The 12,844-nt window shown below is 39.2% G+C and overlaps 1 protein-coding gene across 4 annotated transcripts in view; it reads left to right on the top strand.

Annotated features, from left to right (window-relative positions):
* The window catches only part of LOC137895858 (neurexin-1a-like), a 200,125-nt gene that overhangs the window by 163,778 nt on the left and 23,503 nt on the right, over positions 1 to 12,844 (top strand). For all 4 annotated transcript variants that reach the window (XM_068741384.1, XM_068741383.1, XM_068741382.1 and 1 more), the window contains 3 exons: positions 1,514 to 1,685; positions 7,374 to 7,463; positions 8,718 to 9,037. In XM_068741384.1, coding sequence (XP_068597485.1) covers positions 1,514 to 1,685; positions 7,374 to 7,463; positions 8,718 to 9,037 — 582 coding nt within the window. The remainder of the gene's footprint in view (positions 1 to 1,513; positions 1,686 to 7,373; positions 7,464 to 8,717; positions 9,038 to 12,844) is intronic.

Here is a 12,844-nt window from a genome sequence, read left to right as displayed (position 1 = left end):
GTGCGTTTGTGCATGTGGGAGAGTTCGAGAGCTGTAGTGTACTATTGGCTGTGCTGACTGGATAATGGGATGCCGAGTGTTGCGTTGTTACAGTAGGTTGAATCTAAAACCAGACGCTCGTTTTTGCTGCAGCTCATAAACAGAGGAAAAGGCTGAACCAACATTTACATTCATCGCCGATGGATTAAGCCAGGCATGGGGAAACCAAGGCCCGGGGGCCATATGCGGCCCGTTGGGCTATTTAATCTGGCCCGCCGAACTTGTCCAAATTATATCATTAAATTAAATTTTACTAGAATTAAACCTGATTCATTTGACCTTTTCCCTGTAATGCTACCTGTAAAAGGCCAAATCCTTTCATGTAATGGCTTTTACATGTCATTTATATTAGCTCACACAAATACTCCATCCATCTGTTCCTCGCCCGGCCCCTCTGTCAAATTTTAGAACCCATTGTGGCCCGCGAGTCAAAAAGTTTGCCCACCCCTGGATTAAGCAGTAGGACTTGGAGACTTCAATCATATACTGTAAAAAGGGTTATTAGAGGAGGAACCCATCACATGTGGATCTGAGGAGGCCGAGGTTAAGCTGGGTTCAGACAGTCTTTGAGACATCCCCTTTATGTTTCCGTGTTTATGACTTCCTACTCTCCTTGTAATGATTGGCGCTTTCACTGAAATTTAATGATGCAAGCTGCTCAGAGTCGACGGTATCCTGTCAGCAAGCTCTGACGCTCCTTTCGGCTTTAATAGTGATGAAAAGGGCGTGTCTACATCATTTTGAATTGTAGGCACAGAGGATCGGATGCACGTTTGTGAACAGATGAAGGACATATGGGTGTGTTTACAGCACTTTAAAGAACCACATGGCACCATCACACAGACAGCAGGAACAAAGAGCCCTGGAGCATGAGAAGATGCTCCTAACTGTTAACTATGAAGCTTGTATAACTGATCACTGGGAAAGAAACTAAAATGCACAGTTTGCCTGTCTGCACTATTAAACTGGAGGGAGATATAACATAACGGCCTCTTAAAGGTAACAAGCCACGCTGTAAGTTCCTTCCTAGCGGTTACAGTCTAACGCATCGGTGCTACACATGCTTCACTGTTCTTATTTTAGATCATTTTCTGTTTGCTATTTGTAATAGTGTTTTCTTTTAAAAAATACCAGAGGAGATTTCAGTTTACAGACAAGTAATCAACATTAAGTCAGAGTTTAATGCAAAAACATAATTGTCTATTACAATTGAATTTGTAAACCTAAATGTTTTCTAATAATGTCTTCCCCATCTTATAATATGTGCCGTTTACAAAGCATACAATCATCCTAATTTTAGATTTAAAATGTGTTGTTTTACTTGGTGGTTCTCCAACTTCCTCTCAAGCTACAGGATAAATTATTAGATGATACCTGCCATGCAAATGAAGATGAAAATAATGACTCCACATTCTATAAAACAAACATCCGCTTTCATTTCACTAAAACCTTGATTCTCTTTTTCTCGTTTCAGGAGAAAGGAAATATTGCTGTTGTATTTAATGTCGGAACGGATGATATCAACATTGAGGAGACATCAAAGTTTGTAAATGACGGAAAGTACCATATAGTGAAGTTTACGAGGAGTGGGGGTAATGCCACTCTGCAGGTGGATGACCTGCCAGTCATAGAGCGCTACCCTACAGGTGAGTCACTCAGTCTGCCTTTAGTTACCTCTCATACCAATTGTAAGCAATGAAAGAGCAAACAGGTTGTCAAGCCAAACTTTAGATTGTTATATTTCATGAAGCTCTTATGTTGAATTGGCATGTGCTTTAATGGTTTTTTTATGCTTCTGTTGAGAATAATACCAGTGTTGTGGAGTTTCTATCATTGCTCAAGTTTCTCACTTTATATTCAGTCAATGCTGTGAAATATTCTCAGTCCTTGTAAGAAGGTTGCATTGTATCAATTTAAAAATAGCATAAAGGGCCACCGCCCAGCGTCTACCCGTCTGGAAGTAATTCTGTGTCCGCGCCAAATTTATCTGTCTGTCAATACAGTAGATTGATTGGATTAAGATGCTGGGTCTGACAGGCCTGTAATAACAATCACACTGCATGAATATCTGAATTAATCTGCTGTTCATTTTAATTACATGCCAGATTACCAGCTAAATTCTAGCATCTGCTTTAACCATACTCATGCACTTGTATAATGGTGTATCATTAGCATTATTACTTATATAAAGTAACAAAGTTGGTGATTGTTGCCAAAATCAGTTAATTTATTTAAAGGAATACATAGAAAAGGTTCTGCATTATACAATTGACTATCTACACTACTCAGCAACACTGGTATGTTTCAGTAAAATGTCAAGACATTACTAATGTTAACACTCAAAAGAAATTAAACTGTCACCGTTTGTGTTGTTCAAAATGTTATGTTTTTGTACCTGCTTAAATGCTTTGACAAAAGCTAGAGAGGACTGAAGGAGTGTGAATATTATATCCCTGCTAATTTTCCTGTTTGTCAATGATCAAAATACCAAAATCACTCTGACGCGCATCTAAATCCGCACAAGGCAAAACTGCATCCTCAGAGCAGAAGCCTGATTGGAAGCATGAAGAAAACACAAAAATAAGACAAATCCAAACTGTGTCTAACCTTTTGTATAATATTCACAAACCATTTTAGCTATGAACTTTGTCAGCCGTTGAATGCAAGCGGGTTTTATGACTAGGACTCAACCTCACCGCCTTCTTTCGGCAGGAACTCTAATCCCTTCGCCTTGATGTGGATAGAGCAGAGTTAAATATCCGGGTGCAATTTGGATCGTTGTCTACACACCTATGATCCATGCAGATCTGCGGCACAAGTATCAATTGTTATAATATGATGAGAATAAATTCTGCTAAATAGACAATTCACCACCTGGTAAAGCAAAATCAAGCCAGATAATAAGCATGAAGTAACTTTAACAAAGTTACGTTTTTGGACTATTCAATGCCAAGTCATGGTAAATGGCCCATTTTTTAATATTGGTTATTTACATAGTGTAAGGGAACAAAATCTATTAAATTCTTGGTTACTTTACTTGAAATATAGAAGACAGATAATAGAACTTACAAGAACGGGTGGAAACTGAGTCACAAATGCAGGTGACCAATCATATTTCCACCAATCAGGCGACAGTGACAATACCACGTTGACCTACCTTAGTCTCAATGCAGACTAATCACATCTGATCACAATAACTGCAGTTCCTCCGCTCACCCCTAGCACACAAAGCAATTATTCTTATTGCTCGAATGCAGTTTGATTATTATCCACGTATGCCTAACAAACTCACAATAGCAGCCCTCAGCCACTCTTAGGCCACTCACAGATCAACAGTGATAACAATAAGAGAAGACAGCAAAGATAAAAATCATGGCTGGAGAGTAAGGGGGAGATTACATGGGAGGGAGCGATCATTCTCAAAGCAAAGAAATAATTGCTTCACCGGGGCTTACATTGCTGTACTCGTAATCTCATTAAAAAAGTCTTGTACTGCATTCTTATCGGCCATTAAAAGTCTTTAGCACAATTATAAGAATCTAAAATGCTCAGATGCACATGCAGACATAACCAGCTCTACATTTGTTTGTTTCTTCTTGGCCCATTTTTATTTTGTGCCACAGACAAACATCCCCTTCTTCCGAGTCTTGGCCATGGAAGTAATACCATCACAATGGTGCTGCCAGGCCCGCGGGGTACAGTGCAGCATTCTTCCAGAGCACCCAATGAACAGTCACTGCACACAGTGATAATTGGAGAAGTCCTCAGCCTTATTCTTTTGCTGTTATCAGAGCATGGAGCACTTACAGTGATCTCTGTCTCTCACTCCTCAAGTCTCAGTTCCCTCTTCTCTGTCCTTTTTACACTCGGGCCATCCACCCCTGCCCTCTGTCTAATTCATCCTGTGTCCTGTTTTCCCACCTTGCAGTGTGGAGTCTAATTTGTGGGATGGAAGCGAGAAGGGGGGGGGGGTCAAGCTTTTAGTTTGATCCATTGAAATGCCATGCCATCCGCTCTGGTTTTGCCTCTGTTCTATCCATGAGCCCATTCAGTCTATTACGTAGGGAGTCATCACTGAGCATGCTTAAGTAAAATGGTGCATTGGCAACCAAAGCCAGAGCGGCCAAAAAGGGCAGCAGAATAATGGAAATAAAATGGTGAGATTCGGTTTCTCCTTTTTTAATTCACCCAGCTCCATGAACAAGGGAGGCATTTGCATATTTGTTCATTTAATGTGGCGAGTGTCCTCGGGCTTGTAATGAGATAAAGCCCTACCTTATCTGACCACTTTATTAATAAAAACGAAAACAAGGAACTGAGGGCAAAGCGGGTCAGTTGGGACAGCTCAGCTGAACTGCTGCTGTCTGGCAGAGGAGATAAGCCAGGCTATCCCATACCAACCCAAATCAACACTCTGCAGCAGTCACATGCTCCTCTTGCAGAAAGGATAAATGGCTCCTGCTGCTGTATCGAAGCCCAGGGGATAGCATTGTTTAGCACTCTGCTATCCCACAGTGGGAATCAATATATGAGCCGACCCTGATATCCAAACTCAATTAACCTTAGTATAAGGATAGACTGAGCACGGCACAAGGTGCAATAGAAAAATGACCAAATGTGAATGCCTTTAAAAATGGTGGAGAAGTCGACAATTTTTGCACATTAGTCGGGAGGATTGTGCATGTTTCATGTACATGGGGTAGCAGTGGCTCAGTGGGTTGAGCCCTGGCCTGGGAAGCGGAGAATTCCACTGCTTCCCTGGTGGAATGGTGACTGGAGAGGGGCCAGTCTGCCTCCAGAGCACTGCCGAGGTGCCCTTGAGCAAGGCACCGTCCCTGCTAACGGCTCCAGGTGCACCCTACTCCCTCTCCGTGTGCTAGGGCCCTTTGATACACGTATTAGTGTGTGGTTGTTTCAAGGGGCCCGTTGTTCTAGGGTGAAAAATCGATTTCATTGTGTGCGTCCGCAGATGATGATTAATAAAAAAAGTATTTCATTTACATGTGCACCTACTTCTGTGCCATCCTCATCAAGCACACATTGGAAAAAATACATTTTCAATCTCATGGAATGCCAGACACTCAAAAGATTTGTTTGATTTGTTGAAGCAGAGCAGCCCGGCGGCGCACCATGTATGAAATGAACATTGATGAATACATCGTAGTATATGCCAAAGTCAGTGTTACTTTTCATGGTGTAAATATATAATCATCCTTGCTGCCCTCTGAACAGCTGCATGCGAAATATTCTCCAGAGTCCTATTTGATACTAAATCTCCTTCAGATGGGGCATCACAGCAGCAGAGAACAGAGGTGGCACATCAAAGCAACACCTAGTGACTGAGGCGAAAGGAATAAACAAATACACAGTCCAGCCATGTAGGCTTTTGAATATTCGTCAGTTTGTTTCCTTGCATATGACACTTCCACAGCGCTCAGAAGATTTAGGCCATGCAGAGCTTCAAGAATCTTGCGTGAGGGAAATATTTTGTGCATTCAACACAAAATAGCGTGAACAGTAGAAGAACATCACAAAGCAAACTGGAGGCTGGTGTGCTGTTTACACCTACCTGAAAGAAGCTTAGGGATTTTCTACCTGCTGCATAAATTTGATATATTTTCTACAACTGCACAGCCATTACAGTTTTCTGCAACTACAGAATTAGTGTTTATAATTCAGGCAAGGTGCTATGTTCATCAGTGTTGTTTGTGTATTTAACTTCCATACACAGTCTGAAAATTATTCAATCCCCATCACAGAGTTAACACCACTGCACCAGGTGGCATTTCGTCTCGTTATATTCTTGTATTAATTTGCAGTTCTTGCACCCATTTAATTACATTTACCCAAGATTCCAACTCCATAGGAATTGTTGAAAACAAATAGAGAATGTCGCCAGCTTTATCCTTGAACATCATGAAGTCTGTCATAAATGTGCACACTTCATAGGTGACTTCCTGTTTAGCATGAAGGTGCTCCATTTACGGTGACTCGATTCACGGTGCGAATGTTGGCTGGGCATTGTTTCAGAAACGCAGCTCACAAAATAATTTTTTTAGATACCCATTAAATGTCCACGTGTAACATTGTTGTAATGCAGAGTGTATCTTTTTTGCATCAACGTCGAAGGCGATGCGGTCCACTAAATCTCCTCCACAAGTCTTTGTGTGACAGCAAGGGACCATCGACTGCAGCCACATTCCATGAGCTGCATAGACGAGCTTTAAAGCCCCCCCCCCCCTTCTATATCACTGATCCCCTACAGTAATTCAAGCCGATGCGATTAAAAAGTGTATTTTAACTCAAAAACCTTTCACAAAGGTTACCTCTTCCCATAATGTCGCTGCGATTCTTTGTGCTGTCCGAACTATTCACCGAATAATTGTCAGCTGCTGGATCTTTATCCGCAAGAACTGAATTAACATCCTTGATGGGACAAATATTGGCAATCTGCAGGAAGAACGGAACTGACTGAATTCAATCTCTGCAGACAATACTAGGGGAGAAGCAGCCAAAGACAGCGGCACTTTGCTGAAAGTCTTCTGTTCAGGAGGTTGTTGGTCTTGACAAAAGAGTGATGCAGAATTTACCCTCATTGTTACCCTCATAATTGCCCCCAATCCTGGTGCGAGATTTTTTCTTTATCCGGTTTCCTCCCTTTCCTCATACTTTCTTGCTTTCTTGCTCTGAATACTGTTGGAAAACAATTTGGATTGACTCCACTTTGCGATATCGGTTAAACCCATGTCTTCTACTTCTTTATAACTCATAGCTATTGTCAAAGACATTTTATAAAAAGTTTTATAATTGCTGTACCTGCTTTGACATTGTCTTCTGACTTTTTCCCAATCAGATGCTCTGAATGTGTACTGTGTTTACTGTTGTATTGCTATTAACATTGTTTCTCTCAATTTATAAATGGGTTTTTGTAATATGATAAAGTTAAATTAGTTAATCCATAAAAGGTTGATTCAACGATAAATTTAAATGGTGTTCTTTTTTTGTAAATGTATATAACTAGTTTAAAAGACAGTTTAAAAGCTGAACCTTTTGTAATGGTTTAGATAAATTTGTGATGTGGGTTGGTTTATAACAACTTAATGTCGATGAAACAGCATAGTAGTTCACTTATTTTCACTTAATATAGGCCTAATTCTTTGCTAAAATAAACTAAGTGTTCAAATAATGTTTCGGTAAATATTGCTTTTTTAAAAACATAAAACGTTTTAATTATAAAAACTTTGTGTAATTGTATAACTCCAGTATTAAGTATGAACATTTAACCTTTGACCTTACAGCTTTTAACCAATGAAATGTCTCTTTAAACTTTAAAGGCAACAATGATAACGAACGCCTGGCGATTGCTAGACAGCGAATCCCATACCGTCTTGGTCGAGTAGTTGACGAATGGCTACTCGACAAAGGTAAAATCACTGATTAAAATTTCAAATAAAATAATTTTATCATAATCAAGGTTAGAAATATTTTGTAAATACCAAATCTAAAAATTAAATGTTCAGTAAAACATTAAAAACTAAATGATTTGTACAGTTAAATTTAGTTTGTAATGTTTCATACTTTTCAGAATAATGTATTTATTTTAGAGATGTCAGCATTTTTAAAACGTGTTCATTTTCAAGTTACGGTTAAAGGGACTGTAATTAAGAATTTAAATCCACTTACTGAAGTAATATATCAGTAATGTTAAAATTTTGATAAATTACTGTAGCGATTTTCTGTAAACATCTAAATGGTAAATGTAAACTTTGTAGTTCAGTAATTCATTAGTGTTGTTTGAAACACTTTTGAAGCATATGCAGTACATATACTGCAATGCAATGATAAATAGAGTAATATGAATTGGAATGAGAATTTTGAGTCCCTTTAACAGACATTGTAAATATGGCATTAGATAAATGAACTGTAATATAAAACAAACTGAATGCATGCTTTGTTCTTTATACTTTAACAACTAATTCATTTTTTTACTGCTCACTTAAAATGTGAAATGAGCCCTGTCATTTCTGCTTTTTTGTTTGTATGTTCTTGTTGGTTGGTTTTCTTCTTTGTGTTATGACAGTACTGTCATCAATTCTATTTTTGTTTACCATGTGCCCAAGCATAGCAGTTTGATTTTATTTAGTTGCTTTTGCTAAAGGGACCAAAAGTTTTAATTTACTGGAAGTATTTCCTTCTTTCTGTGGGATAGCATCAACAACTTTTTACAGCCTTTAGCAGTTTCAGTATTTTTGAACTTGCTCGTAACTCCTGAAGTTTTAGGAGAAATTGTAAGATAACATAAGCAAAGTATAATGAAACATATGCTTTTAGCTGTGGTGGCTTTTATCCTAGTCTCCAGGCAATTTTTTTCTAAATCTATCGCTTACCACCAATATTCATATTTACGATTAATCATCGTTCCTGTTTAACATTAGACTGCCCTTTTAGCAAAGCTGCATTGATTCTAACTTCTGTGTTTTCATTATTTTATTTTTTTCCTAGGCATCTCATCTTTATAACTCCAATAAATTACTGGGGTTTGCTTGCATAGCCCATAATTTATTGGTCTCATTAGCCACTCGGCAAATAATCAGTCTTTTCTGATTTTTATTTTTTCCTGTTTAGTAAAAGTCCACAAGTCAGCATTCTTGTATATATGTAACATTGTTTTTCCACAGGGCGACAGCTTACGATCTTCAACAGCCAAACCACTATACAGATTGGGGGCTGGGAACGAGACCGGAGTAGCTCCTTTCAGGGCCAGCTCTCGGGCCTCTACTATAACGGGTTGAAGGTGTTCAACATGGCCGCTGAGGGCGATCCCAACATTAAGATCCAGGGCAGTGCGCGACTTGTGGGGGATTCGCCGTCCTCTATCACGCCACAGTCGAGTACAACAGCCAACCGCTCAGAGACGTCCACATCCATCATGGAAATCACCACCACCACGGCATCCAGCAGACGAGTCAAGCAGACAACCCCACGAGAGCCTCAGCAAGTAAGATCATCTTTAAACGATTCTGTTGGTAATGACCGGCGGCTCATGTCATCTGGTTTCAACTTTATCTGTTTTAAAATACTCACAATGCACAGCATACATCAAAGCACATCCTGGATTAGTTTGATCACGGCTTAATTATTTCTTACAAATGTAGTTTAGAACTCATTTTGGATTAATGAAATAAAGATTAGAAGATTAATAGGCAAACATGGTCCCCAATTTTCCTATGTTAATTCTTTTTTAACAGAATTTTGAACTTTTCCTGTCAATTTTTTCACTGAGGAATTATTGAATGCAAACATGATTTCAAGAACTTGAGTATAAAACATGCCAGCGCCTTCCATTAGATGCAATTTCCAGAAGCAATTCAAACAATATTTTGCAATACTTTTCACATACCATCCATTCATTACTTTATCTGGAAGGAATATGAAAAAGAAATTGAACCTTGAATGTCAAAGTATATAAAATATGAAGTGATACTTACCAGTACTTTATATTGGCTTTTATATAAATCTTTGAAAAATGTACTTCACACAAACTAAAGAAATTGGTTTAAAATATTATAACATGACACACTCACACCTATTCCACTTTACAGCAGCAACGGTGCCATTTCTCCTCACTCTGTCTCCCTCTTTCTGACCTCTGGCAGTCTTAATGGTTTGTTTGAGGGTCTGCAGATGGTGACAAATAACACAATCATAAATATTGATCCTTAAGAATAATTTCTCTCAGACTCATCAGGGTTCCTGAATTATAACAGGAGCATGTAATGCAGGATAGATATTATACAGACTAATTATGTTCCTGCTCCATGCTGTGTTAGAAATTGCCACCAAGGAACCAAGAGACTGCCAGAAAAATATGGAGAGGAAAATAGCAACTATGATGATTTAGAAATGCAGAGAATTAAAGAGCTACAGCATACTTTACACAAAACTGAATACAGCCTGAATACATTTGTCAGATTATGTTGCATGAAACCAGTCCGTGGCAGGAAAAAGGTTGGGGACCACTGATGAAAAAGGTTGAAAAATATAGAGCATAGTCAAGGATAAGATTGACACGTTAGGCGTTATCCAATGCGTTCATACAGGAAATAAGGTCACTGGATTAAAGAGTGCTTCTGTGATATGGGCAGAGAGATGAATGAGGCATACAAAAACACATGCAGTGGCAGATGTCAGCGTGCTCAGTGCGATTCAATCTGACAACCTTTCCACAGAGAGCTCCTGCAGCAGGACATTATTGTCTCAGGACACTACGTTTACAAAGGCATCATGTCTGGCCTCTGCAAAAAGAGATGACGCATTCACTGTCCTCTCCCTCCAATCGTCAGCATTTTAATGGTTGTCCAGCTGTTCCATCTCCCTTGGATGGCAAATGCAATTCAGCAAAAGCCTTTATACCTTTAGAGCATTACGTTACGAGGACGCACACTTTTTAGGAGGCTTGCTGCTTTGCGAATTGGACGGCCAACACTCTCGGGCCCTAACCATTGAAGCTTGACGAAAATGGTGCTCTGGAAAGTTTTAATCCGTCTGTCAAAGGCGACCAACGGCAAACGGAAAAGTACATCTTTATAGGCCGCTCTAACAATGAGAGGTTGTGGTGAAGGCATTTTGGCATTAAATCAATACATGTACATATCTTTAAGCCACTTGTGGTTAGTGCCTGATGCTTTCAAATATCAATATTTCAAGAGGTCATAATCATTTCATTATATTAATGGATCAAATGCAGCTCAGCATGTTTCGCTCAACTGTATGGCGTTAAAGCATCTACCAGCTTAGTGTTTTATTTTATGATGGCCCATAATTCCTGAATTCTCATCAATCAATAAAAAGGAAGTATGTGTCCAACACCACTGTCTTTCTGATGCTACAGCATTAAAATGACATCATTCAGTGACACCGGCTCTGCAGATTTAGTCGTCTTGCATCTTATCTCCAGGAGGATAACGTCTGAGCTAATCATCATTATTAGAATAACTTGGAAGTGTCTGAGGGAATTTTGCCTTCTCAGGTGTCCTATGAAAAAGTTCTCTAAATACTCAACTGGGGTTATATTGTTATTGAATGCAATGGACCTTGACTTATGGGAAACATTACATTAATGTCATTCCTCACAAATCACTGGGTGTCCACTCATGCTTTATTAACAAGGACATTATCATCTTAGAACACACTAGCCTAATCAAGAAAGAAATGCACCATGGGGAAAAAACTGATGAGTCAGTGACTCATATAATAGTGATACAAATTTCCTCTTGGTTAAGGGATTATAATATATAATAAGATTGATTCTATTCCAGGATTTACAAGTCACTCAACAAGAGAAATTAAATTCATATTGTGATCTAGCCATCATGTTGTAATTATCCCTTGTCATGAACAAAGTCAGTAGGTGGATATATGAATGGACACAACAACCGAGCATTGAAATGATGCTATTTTCCAAGACTGTCCTTGCTTGTATTTTTATTTATTTTGTTTCCAGCGATGCGCTGGCGACGCGTCCGTACCCCTCCCCCCGCCCGTAGTCGGCTGCTATAGGCTCCAGCAAAACCCGTGACTCACGTGAGGAATAAAACGTCTGTAGGCGTATAAAATTGTAATCGTTAGCTATTGTTGTTTTGTCAATAAAATTAGTCATCACTGGCAGGTGATATTTCACACTTGTTTTTCCAAGTTTTTTGTTTTGGGATTTCTTTTAGCTTGAGTCTAGCCTTCATTTAGCCCGCCAACAATACACACTTTCCACAGAATTCAAAATATAAAAGATTGATGGGAGCATCATCAGTTTTGTACAGCTGGTTCTCATTTAACGACAGTGTTATGTTCCTTAGAGATTGACACATTTACACTGCACATACGTAACGATGAGAGAGAGAGAGAGCCACCAGTGATGGTGGTACAAACCTTTTAACCTGAACCAATTTATTTTAAGATTTCTTGACAACTGAAGTTATTGTGCTGCATGGACAGATAATTTCACTGGAATAAATACGTGTATTTTTTTGCAATGCAATTTCTTTTTATAGCTTGTTGTTGGTGGAAATTCAAGAAATGTAGATTATAGCCTGTTCCTTGGGAGAACGAATGGCCACTAAGTCACATCATCGGCACCAAATAGCCAATTGGCCCCGCTCCGAGTGAATTGACCCGAGGTGAGTTGGGTGTAATGGCCATTTAGCGGAAGTGAGGAACATTCAAAACACATCGTGTGGGCCATTTCATTTGCACTCACTGCACATGGTTCAGTTCCATCTGAACTGGCTTCTAGTGGCTCCGTTTGCCCTGCGATGAGGGGCATAAACATGGATTTGCGATATTTCACTTGGACAATCAATGATTTGATACTGCTGCACCTTCAGCGCCAAACGTGGCTACCTACTAGCCTCCCTTGTTGATGCTTACAAACACTCCATAATAAGTAACAATTCTGTCTGCCGCTCCACTCTTTTTTTTGAGTCATCCATGACTCTTTATTCTTCCTAGTAATACCTTTAGGCATCGTAATGATTGTCTTGATACTGGCAGGGATAACCAACAACAGCAGAGAGAATATTCAACAGCGAGTCCAAAATACTAATTTATATACAAGCTGACTAACCTAACAATATACACTTAATTAGTCAAAAGGCACTTTCCTCCTCAGCTAAGGTAAAGGAAAATACAAGCATCTAACTAAATAGCCACAAATGTAGTCTGTATAGCTGGCAGTTAGCGTTAATGATCCTGTTCATGTTATTGCAGGAAGCATTCTAGGTTTAGAATAAATGTTGCACCCAACCGTGCC

The sequence above is a fragment of the Brachionichthys hirsutus genome, chromosome 7 (genome assembly GCF_040956055.1).
Source record: "Brachionichthys hirsutus isolate HB-005 chromosome 7, CSIRO-AGI_Bhir_v1, whole genome shotgun sequence".
Lineage (NCBI taxonomy): Eukaryota > Metazoa > Chordata > Actinopteri > Lophiiformes > Brachionichthyidae > Brachionichthys > Brachionichthys hirsutus.
This window is presented reverse-complemented; position numbering and strand designations above follow the sequence as displayed.